We start from the raw sequence: 15451 nt of genomic DNA on the forward strand, positions 1-15451 counted from the left end.
GTTCGAGTTGCTCGTCCGTTTCGAGCTGGACCCGATCTCAGCAATTCGTGTTGACTAAGGGAAAGCTGGGGAACAACCCGGCAGCAACCTCAAAATTGCTACAAAAGTTGCCCCATCTGAAGCGGGCCTTAGGGACGCGATATTTTCACGTGACATTCCCGTGGTGGTGATGATGACAGCTAAAGACTTGGTTCTGTTTTGAAATCAATCGTTTTTGGAAATAAACCATTTCAGAAAGTTGAGTTAGTATTTTCAATGCCATTCAAAGACATGAAAACACGCTTTTAGCGCGTAACTCGGCGTCTAAATAGTGCAAGAAAATTCAAAGTGAATGATGATGATAGCAAGTCGTAGCAATTCGGCTGCTGCGTGTGAACGCGGACGGCCCATGTTGCTGGACTGGTGTTGCGACGTCAAGTTGCTGGGTGAAATTGCTTTGTCTGAAGCGGGCCTAAGAGGTCGCAAGAGAGTGAACGGGCCTTCACACTCCGACGTCGAGCGTCGCAAACGCAGCGTAGCACAGCGCACACAGATATTGATTGGTAGGGTCGGAGATATAGGGAACCTGCAATGCCGTTTGGCGCCACTCGTTGTGCCATCTAGCGGCTGCAAAATAAAGAAACTGGGTAGGCCAGGACTACGCGGGTCGCGGGGGCTGCGGGCAGGCACATCCAGAAACCGCGTGTGAACGTTACATTTCGGATCGGCGTGAGCTTTGTTGGAACCGTTTTTCGTTAAAGTAAATCCCAACTTTACGTCTTTATAACTTTACAATGTTCCTGTGACATCTCGCCTACTCCTAGAGTTCTCCCAAAAAATGAATGTTGCTTCTGCTGCATGAAAGATGGCCACAGTTGCGAAGGTGACTCAAGCGTGAAACTTCACTGCTTCCCCCCAGCTTCCCTTCGAGATCTTGGGAAGCGGCGACACGGCGACAGAAGTGGATTACTACAGCGCGACGCAACCAGTAAGTGAATTTACAGAAACTGTTGGGGGGGAGGAATGAACGAAAATATATGAGCAGGCTTGGAAAGTGGTCGGACAAACTGATTTTGCAGACTACTCGGCAAAATAACATTTATACAAGTTGTATTACGAGTCGCTTTGACAGCCACATTAGAGAAATACAGTAGGAACCATCGGGCCGATTGTTTCTTCGCTGCGACGTCGAGAATCGGGCGATCAGGTCTTCAAGTGAAAGGCCCGTTGGCCCGTTCCAGCACTCCTAATGCCGTTCGGCACGCATGGTCACAACCAAAACCTTCCAAACCTGCGAGTTTTCAAATAGTGGATTTTCGTAGCACAAAGCTTTGTTTGTTTCAGCAACCAAATTTAATTCTGAGTCTGGTAACAAAAGTGACGGCGTGCAAAAAGCAGGATGCTAAAGTTTTTCTTCAGAAAAATCTTGTGCGAAGCGTAAATATCCTTCTTACACATACACTTCGTTGCCTGTCGCCATTTTACACCAGGCTTTGCAATGTGCGTACAGTTCAGTAGCATGCAGAGTTTGGTTCTAATTACCCAAATTTTATTCTAGTGCGTGTGGGCGTCGGGAGGAGAGGACGGCCGAGCGAGGCGCAAGCGGGCGCGAGCGGGCGCCAGCCGGCAAGGAAAGAAGAAGAGCGTGCTGCACAAGGCTGGGGCCGGGCAGGAACAATAGAGCCGTTCTGGCTGGTCTGGCCCATGGCGATTCCTGGGAGCATTCCACCAGCGAATCAGGACCGGCGGAAGCGGCGAACCCTGACCATACTGGTCTAGTCCATGACGATCCCAGGGTGGTTCCGCAACGAGACTCTGGCTGCGATAGCCCGCAACAGCTAGCCTATGCAGCACTGGCGTGGAAAGGGCGATCTGCAGGCCTGGACACGGGCTCCGACTGCGAGCTCTGAACGACGGACGACAACTAGGGTCAGCGGGTCCGGACTAGTGACTCTCGAAGACAGGTAACCGGGATGTACAATAAACCCATTCACTGCCTTCTCGTTGTGTTGTGTCACTTCCTGGGAGATGAGCGAAGCACAGACCGATCGGGCGGCCACAAGTGAAGACAACTCAAACTGGTGTCCGACGACTCTAGAATATTCTCTCAACACTTAGACCTATCAAGGCTCCCGATGGTCTTAAAAAACCGTATAAAAGAACGCAGAACGTGTACACGCTGGTGCACACGGAGACTGCTGAAATCGGGGTCGCCGCCGCCCGTAACGGCCCGACGGGCAGATTGGCCGCCCCATTAACAGAGGCGCCTCCGCTTGTGGCGCTGAATGCAGTACTCTCGTGGCGCCGCGTGGCCATTGTCGGATGCCTATACGAGTTCCTACTCGCCGGCTAATGAAACGCGCGCGTTCTGCGCTACGCTGCGTTCGCTGCGCTCAACGTACTGTTTCACGCGCCAAATAAGTCACTTCGCACACATTATTCGAGGGCTAAATGGCAAACCTCCAGAGTCTCACATTCGTCTATATGAACGTGGTTTTACGAAGGAAAGAACTGTTTCGCGTTCGAAAGTTTGATTTCATAGGGGGGAAAATGGGCTTACTCCACTCTTACGGAGTAGTGGCGATTTTCATCGTCAGCTGCTAGAATGGCGCTGAGATCGTCTCGGTGGTTCTCCAGCAGAAATGTCTTCAGCAGTACTACGCCAGAAAATAAGCAATCGTGATTAACAACCCGAGACAAAACAAGGCAAAACAGGCGACACACACACACCGCCTGTGCACTCGCAGGACGTGCTTCAGTAGACGGAAACGAATGCGGTTAGTTCTCACCTTGGATATGATTCATGTCGAACTGTAGTCTTTGTGGTCGTTTAGATGTTGGAACCACTTGCTCGAGGATACTTTAGAGCCACTCTTCAATATTTCTCGACTTTCGCGCTTTCATTTTGTTCATTGCGGCCGTAGCGAAACTAGCGATGGCGATGGCTTTGGTTGACTGGATGAACCACTGGATGAACTTATTTTGTATCATCGGGCGGCAGCTTGCGCCATCTAGCCAAAAAAAATCATTTTCTAGCCGTTTTTTTTTTTTTTTTGAAGTTTATTTTATGTTTTGGTGCGTGGTAGACTTTCTCTGTAGCTAACCGTAGTAGTCACAACCGTCCCGCATTTTTTGTGATTACATACAGTCCAAGAAGCTCGAGAGAACGCCGCCCGTGGGGCAGTCAACCAGAACTAGGGATGTCGCGAACCACCCTAGGTTCGATTTCGAAAGGTTTCGATATTTGCGAAGCAAACTGAGGTCGATTTCGAAATATTTCGATATTTTCGTACCGACCGAGGTTCGATTTCGAAAAATTCGCAACTTTTGACCACAGCGGTGTTTCGAATTCGAAAATTTCGAAGCTTTCACGGTTTCTAAAATTTCGAATTCGAATATTTCAAATATTTTTTTACTTCAGGTTCGATAAATTCGAAGATTTCGAAATTGTTTGTAAAAAAATTTCGAAAACTTCGAACGCTTCGAATTTTTATAGACATGAAGTTCGAACAATTCGAAGATTTCGAATTTATTTTTGCATAAAGTTCGAAAAGTTCGAAGGTTTCGATTCTTTTTAAACGTCAAGTTAATAAAAAAAAAAAAAAAACTTCGAAGATTTTGAATTTCTTTTTAATCCAAGTTTTCAAAGTTCGAAGTCCGATTTTCAAGTTTTTCCACAGTTTCAGTTTCGAATAACGTTTTCACGACTCACTGGTTTTCACAAAATCAAGTTTAGAAAAGTTAGGGTGTGATATCTAGATTCTGCGAAGTTGGTCAGGCAATTAAATGAGGCGACGAGTGTCCCAGACGTGCTAGAATATTTGCCAGTGCAGAATTGTGACCGCCAGCCCTGGGGGGGGGGGGGGGGGGGGTCTTCAACCTGCATCACGCAGTAGTGATTGCACGAACACACTGTTTTACGAGACTCATCCAGTTCGAAACGGCCAGGGGCGAGCAGGAGGTTGAGGCTCAGAAAAACCTTGATGCGACCTGGCAAACTAGCTCGCCACCCCTTGCACGCTGGTAGTAATCCGATCCGGTGAAGTTTATAATTGTCCTGGAGGTTTATTTTCTGGGACGGAGGAATCGCCTCGCAAAAAGCACAAAAGCCGACACAACTCGAGGTCGAGGAGCGTTCTACCATACAAGTGGCGTCGAAAGAGGAAAAACGGGGGAAAGAGGGTAGCGAAGGGGGAGGGGGGGGGGGGGGTGCTTCAGCCTCCTTCTTCCCCTTGCAGGTATTTCGGACTGTTAAAGAAAACAATACGGGGAAAGAGGGCGTGGTCGAGCTTATTTTAATCTGAAATTACTTATGCATATGTATAGCTACTGTCGCTCTTCACTGCATAAAAGGTTGCGTAGATGTTCATTGTTAGAAACTCGTTGTCAGAAGGCACTGCTCGTCACATGCTTAGTGGTTCGGAAGTTCAAAGCTGTCTTTTCGACCTAAACACCTGTGCCAATAGTAACAAAAAAAAAAAAAAAAAAGAATAAATGCGGGAATAAAAACCAGGAAAAAAAAAACTATCAAGAATTCGTCGGAAGTGTTCTATTCTTGCATATTCAGAGGTTCAGAACTTCGAAACAAGTTTCTTTTACCAAAATGTGTACAGGCTAAAAGAAACACGTCCCAGGAACGTGAAGCAAAAAAAAAAGTTTTCTTTTAATGACGTGCTGAACTTGAACTCTATTAGAAATCTTCTTCCATGAGTTAATTTATTCCTTAACGTGAAAAAACAATGAATATATTATTTTGTATTCTGCAGATGGCAATGATATGTACTGTCTGTGCTGTTAATTTAAATGCGGTACCTCAAACAACTTAGACGAAAATAAATATCAAGTTTAGGTCATAATTGCATGCAGATACATGTTTGGACATTTCTTCGAAACTCACGTTGAATAACAATAATCACATCTTAAGACGGCACTTACCTAGGCTATACATAGATCATTCTTAAAAAAGTATAACATATCTACCATAAATAGCTCCGGCTGCAGCGTGCTTCAAATCTGGCACAAACAATAATCGTCAAAAACCCGTCGTCCTTCCTCGCCTCTTCGGGGATTTATTTCTTTAAACCTAAGCATGCCAGAACATTGAAATAAACGACATTGTCTTTCGTAAGGAACGCAGCACCGCGTGTAAAAGTTCGAGAAAAAAAAATACGAATGTACACCACTACCTGAAATCAAATGAAACCGTCCGCCGGTCTTTCGAAGTTCGACGAACGTCGAACTTTTACCCTAAAAGTTCGAAGTTCGTCGAACTTCTGACTTTTCAGAATTCGAAAGTTCGAAACTTTTCGAATTCTCTTGATAAATAAGTTCGAAAGTTCGAAATTCATCGAATTTTTTGGTCAGTCAAGTTCGAAAGTTCGACAAGCATCGAACCTTGCAGCGCAATAAGTTCGAAAGTTCGAAAAAGATCGAAGTTTTTAGCGTAATAAGTTCGACGGTTCGAAAAGCGTCGAACTTCTTAGCTTAACAAGTTCGAAAATTCGACTTCCGTCGAATTTTACAATATAGAAAATTCGAAAAATCGAAATCTTTCGAACCTTTCGAACCGCTTGATTCGATCATCAAAACTTCGATTCGAAAAAAGTTTGCGGCATCCCTAACCAGAACAGCGATTTTTGACGGAACGCTTCTTTTGCACGTCGTAAGAGCGCAGTCACGTGACAACATAGATCACGTGACCACATGCGTGCCTCCCCCCCCCCCCCCCTTTTTTTTTTCTTTTCAGTTTGAGTACCACGATAACAAAAGGAAATATTCCAGATGAATGGAGGCTTAGTAGGATGAGTATGATATATAAGGGAAAGGGAGATAAGTCTGATATTAGGAATTATCGTCCTATAACCGTGACACCGGTTATTTACAGGTTGGTAATGCAGATTATAAAGAACAGACTGGAGGAATGGGTAGATTGCGAGAGCATACTGGGCGAATTACAGAACGGGTTTCGAAAACAAAGAAGGTTGGAGGACAATTTATTTTCTCTAACACAGTGTATAGAAATAGCGCAAAAAGAAAACAGACAGCTCTGGCTGGCATTTCTGGATATCAAGGGTGCCTATGACAATGTGAACCAAAGAAACCTGTGGGACATAATGGAGAACTTAAACCTAGATGAAGGACTAACAGCACTATTAAGGAACATTTACAAAGATAACAAGGTGATTATAACATGGGAAGGAAAGGCGACAGGGAAAATAGAGATAAGACGAGGCCTTAGGCAGGGGTGCCCGTTATCGCCTTTGCTGTTTATGTTGTATCTGAGAGGATTGGAGGATAGACTAGAGAAGAGTGGGCTTGGGTTCAACCTTTCTTACAGTAAGCTAGGCCAAAAAATTCAGCAATCCTTACCGGGATTGATGTATGCGGATGATATTGTACTAATGGCTAACAACAGGACAGAGTTGCAGGAATTAATGAGCATCTGTGGTAGGGAAGGAGAGGAATTAGGTTTAGAATTCAGTAGCGAAAAATCGGCAGTCATGATTTTTAACGAGGGTGAAGTTGAGAGGCTGAAGATACAGAATATTACAGTTGAGAGAGCTAGTAAATACAAGTATCTAGGAGTATGGATATGTGATGGTGCAGAATATCTCAGAGACCATGAAAAGTATATAATAGGTAAGGGCAACAGAAATGCAGCTGTAATGAAAAATAGAGCACTTTGGAATTACAACAGGTATGAGGTGGTGAGAGAGATTTGGAAAGGGGTCATGGTGCCTGGCTTGACTTTTGGAAACGCAGTGCTATGCATGAAATCCGAAGTGCATGCGAGACTAGAAATAAAACAGCGCGGAGTAGGTAGACTGGCTTTGGGGGCACATTGCAAAACGCCAAACCAGGGAGTACAAGGAGACATGGGATGGGCATCGTTTGAGAGCAGGGAAGCGGTGAGCAAGGTAGAATTTGAGGATAGGTTGAGGCAAATGGACGGGGAGCAATGGGCACGAACGGTTTTCAGCTATTTATACATGAGGAGTGTAGACACAAAGTGGAGACAGCGCACTAGAAAATTAAGAGGAAAGTTTTTTACGGAAGAGCAAGTCTCAGTTAAGAAGAAAGTTAAGGCCACAGAAAGAGATTGGTGGCTAGAGGGAATGCAGACAAAGACGGCTCTGGAAAGCTATAGATTAAACAAAAGAGTTATTGCCAAAGAAAGCATTTATGACAATTCTAGGGGAAGCTATTGCTGTTTGAGGCAAGAACGGGTGTTCTGCGAACCAGAACATACAGAGTGAAGTACCAGGAAATTGATACAGTGTGCACGGCTTGTGGAGAGGAGGACGAGACGGCTGAGCACTTGATACTCTACTGTAAAGGGCTTCACCTTATGCCTACCGAAGACAACATAGATTTAATAAAGTCATTGGGTTTTAGAGACAGCGAAGGGAGAGTGGATTTCAAGACTGTAGAGATTACCAAGCAAAGATTAAGTGAATGGTGGCAGAAATCGAGAGAAAACTAGGTATTTTCTTATCCACTGATGGCAAGGGGGTTTCATAGCCTCACTTTCTTTGCACTGCGGAGTGAATATAGATTTCACATTTAAATATTCTAAGCTTAAATGGTAAAACAAAATGGCTAGGTGGCGTAAGCTACCGCCCGATCCAAAGGGCTCAGCCGTATTCATCCATCCATCCATCCATCGACAGGACGACATCTTTTCTTATGGTCGGTTGGTCCCATACATACATACTAACTCTAGAGGAAAAGGTCCACCATTTTCCTATGTATTCTGCCAGAGCACGCAGGCAGACCCTCGGGGTCCCACACACGGTTACCAACTGCCTTCGATTTCACGATTATAACTATATTATCAGAGCAGTTTCATGAACTGCAACAATTCCACAAACTTGCCAATGAAAAGATACTCGCGTTCCTTTCGAAGCTTTCTTTTTGCATAGCGCGCAGATGTACGGCCTCGCGTCAACGCTAAACTAAACCAGATACCGGCTTCGCCAGTGGTGCGCGGGTGAGGAATGCGAAACCGCGCAACCACCAGATTTCCGTGATTTCGACAGAAGCGAAGTTAATGCAGCGTAATGACTATACTGCTTTTTATAAGCGTTAGAATATCTCAGAATTTAGTTTAGAACGTTAAATTATCACTGTTTATATTGCTGAGAGTTTTCAGTCTTCGCGTTTACCACTGCGACTGTCGTTCAACGTTTCTTTCTCTGGTGTTCTGTCGCTCTCTTTCGCGGTCTTTCACTCGGGACACCAAGTGTCGGCGCACGGGATTTTCCACTTCTCCTCACCCACCTTTACCCCCCTGATTGGTCCCCTTTCCTTACGGTCCATTGAGATGTCGTCCTGTCTACAGGATGTCTCAAATAGCGGCTAGGCTCTTTAAATTGACCACGAAATCAATTTCTTAACCTATATTACACTACGATTTTGTACAGTGTTGCCAACAGATGGTGCATTTCTTCTATAGACCTTTTCATCTCAGTAGTTGCCTGGCCGGTGGATAGAGGGCATTGGCATACTCGGGCGGCCTGGGCGGCCAGAGCCGTTTATACTGAGAGAGTTTGGCCAATGGGCGGAGCTTGTTGGCCTCTAGAACAAGCGGATTTCGCGATAACACAATATGGCGTTACTTCTTTGTCTTGTTCATTCCTGAGAAATCGCGTAGAGTTCCTATGAGTCAGAGCCACAATATGGCGGACGGAAGTAGTCATCCCCTGGTTGTCAGACTACGCTGCTCTGGTTGTCAGGCTGTCAAAATCTCCTTAAAGGGCAACTCCGCTTCATTTTTGGTTTTGAAAAAGCAATGCAGTCCTCTTCAGTATTGCCTAGGAAGACCACACGTCAAATATTACGACGCAGTTCTGTCTAAATGTTTCTTAAACGGTCCGGCAAACTTTGCAACTCGCCAAGTTGCCGAAATCGGCTGACTCCAGCGGGCGAATTCAGGCGCAACCAACGGCGCAGTCAAGGCTACGGCATGGGCGGAGCCAACATTGAGCTAAACGCCATCTACATGGCCCTCTTTTGCTTGTTTTCACTTCTCTGGGCGAGCGTAGCGCATGACGTCAACAACGTAGCCTCTCGGCGCTCAGCGATGTTCACGTGATTGGCGTACGCGCCTGCGCAGCGCGCTTCTTGGGAGCAGACCAACCGCCCTCCGTGGTCCCGCCGTTACCGCCGTCTTCCGCGTCACAACCACCGTCGTCGTCTCACCGTTTGTGATTATTGCCTCTCGGAGTTTTGTCCACACTATGGACGCCACGTGCGCAGAGTCGCAGACTTATGCCGCAGTTGTGCAGACGTCGTCGAATGCCGTAGACACCAAAAAGTAGCGAAGAGTGCGGTGCAGACGACACTCGCGCCTGCCGCACGCCCGCCCGCTCCCATCCCGCCCGTCGTTGGGCCGAGGATCACGTGACATCTCGTACCACGTGATGGCCACGCACATGGCGGCCCGAGGCCAATGTTGCCGGACGGAGCCGAAGTTTCGGTTTCGATTTCCGCTCGTGTTTAAAATTAAATATAAAAATATATATCCCATTTTTCGCGAAGCAAACGACGTAGTGTCTTTTACTAGGGCTTTTTAATTCGAAATCACTCATTATCCCGAAATTTTCGGAATTGAGCGGAGGCGGCATTAGATTGCTTCAATTTAGTTGGTTTCGGTTTCAACGTACACGTGGCTGTGTTGCTGTTTTATTTGGTTTTTGCTTAGGTTTATGATACAATTGTTTCCCTTGTAGCACGTAACCAATGAAACAGTGGTATTGAACCTTTTTGAGGACTACGATGTGTTGTTAGTCTAAATTGTGTGCCTTTTTACGAACTCCTTTGATGTAGCTGATTATGGTTGGTTGCGAAACGCCAGACTGATATACAGAGAAAATTACCATCGTCTACGGCCGTACCCGATGACACTAGTTTACAAAAATATAAACTAATGACGGGACTAGCACGCGAATGTGAAGAAATCGGGCGCAACAGATGAACTCGCGGGTTTACTACTCGCTGTAATTGGTTTGTGTGAGGTCCTCCCGGAGGAACCTCACACAAACCTTTGAGGTCCTCCCGGAGGAACCCGAGGTTCTCCCGAAGGAACCTGAGGTCCTTCGGGAGGACCTCGGGTTCCTTCGGGAAAATTTACCCATAATGCACCGCGCAATACGCCGACGCCGCTCAAGCCGGAAACGGGCGCCTAAGAGCTGCGCTCTAAAAAGTCTCGTATAATGACGCAGATAATTTATATAAACAAGTAGTATCGTTTCGGCCTTTTTTTTTTTAATTAAATGCTTGAGCAATATTTTGACAGTGCAACATAGACCGAGTAGAAAATTTCTTAAATTATCAACCCTGCTAAAGTACTCCCAAGCAGAGTTTCACAATATTGGTCTTAAGAATTAAATTATTTTTGTGTGGACATTTACTTACTCGAGATATGATATGAGTGGCAGGCCTGTCAAATTAGGTCTGGCATTTGTTTTAATTCCCTAAAAGTGACAGCTGCATCAAATGTCTGCACATTTGTCTTCCGTAAAATTGGCCAAATAAAACTAAAGCGCGCAGGAGAAGTACCTTGGAAAGTTTGGCTGAAGTCTAGCGCTTGGCACCACTTCGTGGACCTCTGTAAACAAATCTGTATTTGTTTGAATAAATTCGCTTTGTAAATTTCGGCGTCGCCAGCCACAAAAAGTAAACCTCTTCTCCATCCACAACCCTGGACTCGGGTGATTTTTATGCAGATGGCTTTTTTTCGGCGTCAAATAGTGTGGACTCCAGATACTGGCAAGAGTTAAAACAGCGTATGCAAAACTTGTGCGGACACAAAAAAAAAAAAAAAAAAGAGCGTCGGCAATATTGTGCTTGCGTTGAAGCGAAACCGTGTTTTGTCTTATGCGGGAAGTCTCAATCTTTGTGTCAAAATAAATTAAATGGATTGAACTGGTTATCAAAAGAAAATCAATAAATTACATGAAGGACTGCCAAAATGGAACCTAGTACGGTATACAATTTCTTAAACTTCGTAAGTAAACCGACCTCGTACAAATGCATCTATAGGTGTGATATTATGAACAAACAAATCACTTGATGATGACTAGTGCCACTAAATAAGCTACGCTTCAAAGTAACGACACTTGGCCATATTGTGTCTTAAATTGTTGCCAGTTATGAAGCTTTGTCTGAAAGCACAGGAAACGCTTTTCTGCCCTCCAGAAATGTTTAAACAGTTCGCGACAGTGCAAAGCAATATTAAAATCTAATGCTGAGGAAGTCGCACCTTTGAATTATGACGATCGGCAGTTGCGTCTAGCTGCTCTGCACACGAGCCAAAATGGCGGCGCCCACAACAATGTCGGGGACCGGAGTGCCGATACTCTAAGCGTAGCTCATTTAGTGGCTCTAATGTTGACGTACCATTATTTCTAGCATCAGATAAAATACAAGTTAAACGTTCGTTGCCTATCTCCACCACGAGTTTCCTCACGTAATCAACAGAAACCGTTTTTGATCTGTTATGGATACAAAAGACTATACTTTCTGTAAACACAAATAGTCTGCTTACGTTGACTATTGTTGACACCATTCAATCCTAAATGCGGGATATAAACATAAGCACTTGTTATTGTGAACGTTCCGCCACTATTAGAACAAACCTCAGTTGTCATAATGAATTGACCTTTGAACCATCGTGATATCTTAGTCATCTATACATAACCAATGTGGCTCAGTGCTAACGCTGATTCCTCTGCCTCATCTCACACACATTCGGTACGCGAACGGTGCAAATAGGCAAATCGTGCCACAAAGTTAACAGCAGAAGTTGGGCGTATTATGGTAGAATGCAATTAGGTAGTAGACGTAAGTGTCTGACTATTTCTTACAAGGTCAGGCAAGCAAGCGCGGTGAAACGCGACGAAAAACACTAATACAACGCATTTGCCAAGGCGCGGAAGGGAGAGCGGAGTAACAAGTTGAAGCAACCTAATGGCGGCCGTGTCACGCGATTCCAAGATGGCAGCGCCCATGCGATGGAGGATAAAAAGGTCTACTTACCTGTGGAAAAAGTAAAACGAGAAAAAGGCTTAACTGCTATGGAAACGCAGTGAAGCCACCAGTCTTCAAACAATAGGGCACTGTTTGGCATGGGATACAAGAGATTGCGTAAGCGGTCGCGATGCCAACTGCCGCCAACTAGAGCACTATATAGCTCCTACGGAGCAGAGTAACGCAATCCTTTGAACCCCGTGTTTTTCCGACAACATGGCCGACAGAGCGGCTCGGCGCGAGTCACGTGGTACTCAGGGTTCCAGGAGGCGGCCCGCCCTATGGGAGAATACATGGAGATCGACACAACACGGCTGATTAAAAAATGAACGGCGAGTTCACATTTTTCAAAACTAGTCTGTCGTGAAGTTAGCAAAGCACTAAACACTTTATCAAAGTTTTAACAATATCGGATGCGTGTGCAAATTTTGAGAAGGCAATTTCCAAGGCAATGGCGTTTGAAGCAGACGATTTTTGCTCGCAGCGGAGATGGGCTTTTCGGGTTGGCCGGAGCGGGTCACGTGAATGGTGTGACGTCGCCATGTCGTCTGCTGCATGATGCCGCTCAAGTAATTTTTTTAAAAAAGTCAGGTCCTTGCGGGGCACAAAACTTAGCGCAAATTATTCTGAAGTGTTCCATTATTATGTCAAAAATGATTGCGATTCCGTACATTCCTACAATAGTGGAGAAACAACAATTTTCTCACGTTCTCCATGCATTTCTGACCGCAGTTGGAACCTCCGGGCGTTCGCTGCTAGTCGCCGAGAGGCGGCGTTCTAGATTGCGCTACTCTGCTCCGAAGGAGCTATATAGTGCTCTACCGCCAACGAGCGAGCACACAGCGTTGAGAGCCGGCAGCAGGTAGCAGACAATATTTTCGACTCAAAAGCGGCGCAAGCTTTTTCGGTGTCAGTTGCCAATGCATGATCTTATCATCCTTTAATAAAATACATTGATGGATACATAGTCAATTAAAAAATGATTTATCGGGTTATTTTACTGCTTTTTTCGGGGTACTTTTGTTGTCTGCTTTGCATCACGATAAAGCGTAGGATGTGATTGCCTCTTCCCGAGTTCTCGCCGCCTGCGGAACACGCGCCGCTTTTGAGTTGAAAAGATGGCCTGCTAATGGAGGTGCGTACAACTACGAGTGCCAAAACAGGCCGACAGGCCTTTCGCTTAAAGGCCTGATTGCCTGAATCTCCACGTCACAGCGAAGCAACAATCGGCCCCATTGCTCATACCGTATCTCCCTATGGGCTGCCTAAGTGACTCGTAAAACAACTTGTATAAATATGTTATTTTGCCGAGTAGACTGCAAAACGAGTTCGTCAGAACACTTCCCAAGCCTGCACATCTATTTTCGTTTACTCCAACAATTAATGTAAAATTCACTTGGTGCGTCACATTGCAGTAATCAGGGGTGGAACGGCTGCGCCATTTGCACCATTTTGCGCCAGACGCATTTATCTGCGCCATCCTGCGCCATTTTGCGGAAACTGCGCCACAGCCAATACATCGCGCCATTGTGCTCCAAATCGCTGAACGTGCGCCCAATTTTGTTTTCATTTTGTCTTGGTTTCGGTTTTTATCGACTCGATTGGCAACAATGAGCGCGTTTAGCTTGGTCGGCCTTGCAATCCTTTGTTCTGTTTATTCTTCCTTTGTATCCCAATTCCCGAGTCGGAAGCGCGCGAAAAAACTCGGGGTTCCAATTCCAAGTGCTACACCACCTGCGACTGGATTGTTGTTCTTCAACCATAAGCGGCTAAGCAAGTTGGCCGAGAAGAGGTAGAGCCGTTAAAGGGGCGGTGCAACGATTTTATGATTACAAGAATTTTCATCTCGTCATTTTTACGTTGCTTATCGTGTCCCAGAGGATAGAGAAAACAATTCCTTTATTAAAAATGTCGCGATTCCGCTGCATAATCGCAAAGCAAAAGTCGAGCTTTTTCCTCCACCTGCAGCCCCAAGTGGCAGCCGAAGGAACTACGGCGGAAAGATTACGTGACCTCGCTCGGCTCTAAGCTGCAGCATAGCGCCCGCTAATGCACGCAGAGAGAGGGAGGGGAAGCGTCCTCCGAGATAGCACACGGGAAGCTACACAACACTCCGAATGACGTCACTGGGAGTGCAACCAGGTGTGACCCTGAAGGCTGGGAGTGAGTTGAGGGGTGCCCGAAATGCCAATATTTATCTTTTTTTTACGCAACAACTAGGACACGCAGGCGAAATCGGTTTTCTGTTCTTTACTTCAGAAGTGTCAGGGGGCAACTTCCAGAAATCTTTGACCGAAGTCCGAAAATCGTTGCACCACCCCTTTAAGCGTCAGATTACCTAAGGCTCTGCGGCCCGGGTTCCGGACGTCAGCCAGTTGAAAACACATTAGCAAACGATTCCTTTTAGTACTTCTTCGTTAGAAGTTGGAACCGCATTCATGCAAGATAAATCGTGATTTGATAGAACTGAAACGCAGTCCGATCCGAAACCTTGCCGGCCAGCAGCTCTCACGCGAGCGATAGATCTTGCTTGACAAACCTTGCTCCTGCTTATCGCTAAGAACACGATAACTCCGTTAATCGTAGTCTGCTGCTTCAATATTGAGTTATACAATAGTATAAACTCGGAATTTGTTGCCCTGTTCCTCCGCGCAACTGCACGTCCGTTTCTCACGCACGTCACGTGGTTCGCACATATAATTACCATCTCGAACAGGTGCGAGTTGTGCCATAAGCAGTGCTGGTTTGCATTTTGAGCAGCTGAAAGCCACTCAGAAAATATCAAGGACACTATCTGCAGAAACATATGGTACTTGCTTTTTGGTTCTCATTAAGGCTCACAAAGTTTCAAGTTTTCGCATCTGTTACACTGTTATCCCATCCCACCTACATAGGTCCCTAACCACCATCTGTGTTGTTCTTTTGTGCTGCTAAGCACAACTGAAATTGCTCCCGTGCTTGTCTAAAACACGAGCTGAAGTGCAATCAAAACTGATCTGAGCTGCTCCTAGCCTGCTCCAGAACATCGTTTTAGCTGCTCCCAACCTGCTCAAAAACAGCTGTTTCAGCTGCTCCCGTGGCTGCTCCCAAGTACATTTCATGAGTTCCACCCCTGAGTAATCGACTTCTTTCGCCGTGTCGCTTCCCAAGATCTCGAAGGGAAGCAATAGTTTGATGCTCGAGTCACCTTCGCGACTGTGGCAGTCTTTCATGCAGGAGTAGCGATGTCTATTTTGGGGGGGAACGAGTAGGCGAGGCGTCACAGGTATCCGGTGAGGTCATAGAAACATGAAGCTGGGACTTACTTTTACGAAAAACGGTTCCCAAAAAGGCTCACGCTGTTCCGAAATGCCACATTCACACGTGGATTCTAAATGCACCTGGCTGCAGTCCCCGCGACCCAGGCCGTCCTGGCCTACCCAGTGTTTTATTCTGCAGTCGC

The 15451-nt window shown here is 45.9% G+C and overlaps 1 protein-coding gene across 5 annotated transcripts in view; it reads right to left on the minus strand.

The window, feature by feature from the left end:
* LOC8037525 (probable DNA helicase MCM9) overlaps positions 1 to 12204 on the minus strand; it is a 93797-nt gene extending 81593 nt beyond the window's left edge. For 2 of the 5 annotated variants that reach the window (XM_029977329.3, XM_029977328.3), the window contains exons 1-2: positions 12019 to 12204; positions 2540 to 2636 (exon numbers count right to left, since the gene is read on the minus strand). In XM_029977329.3, the coding sequence (XP_029833189.3) occupies positions 2540 to 2636; positions 12019 to 12109 (188 nt within the window). In that variant the 5' untranslated portion in view covers positions 12110 to 12204. Of the gene's footprint in view, positions 1 to 2539; positions 2637 to 2768; positions 2993 to 12018 lie in introns of those variants that run through there. The other 3 variants (XM_040214817.3, XM_040502571.2, XM_042292665.1) reach the window with 3 other exon arrangements.
* Positions 12205 to 15451: the final 3247 nt, after the last annotated feature.

The sequence above is a fragment of the Ixodes scapularis genome, unplaced genomic scaffold, assembly GCF_016920785.2.
Source record: "Ixodes scapularis isolate PalLabHiFi unplaced genomic scaffold, ASM1692078v2 PGA_scaffold3__209_contigs__length_174095766, whole genome shotgun sequence".
NCBI lineage: Eukaryota > Metazoa > Arthropoda > Arachnida > Ixodida > Ixodidae > Ixodes > Ixodes scapularis.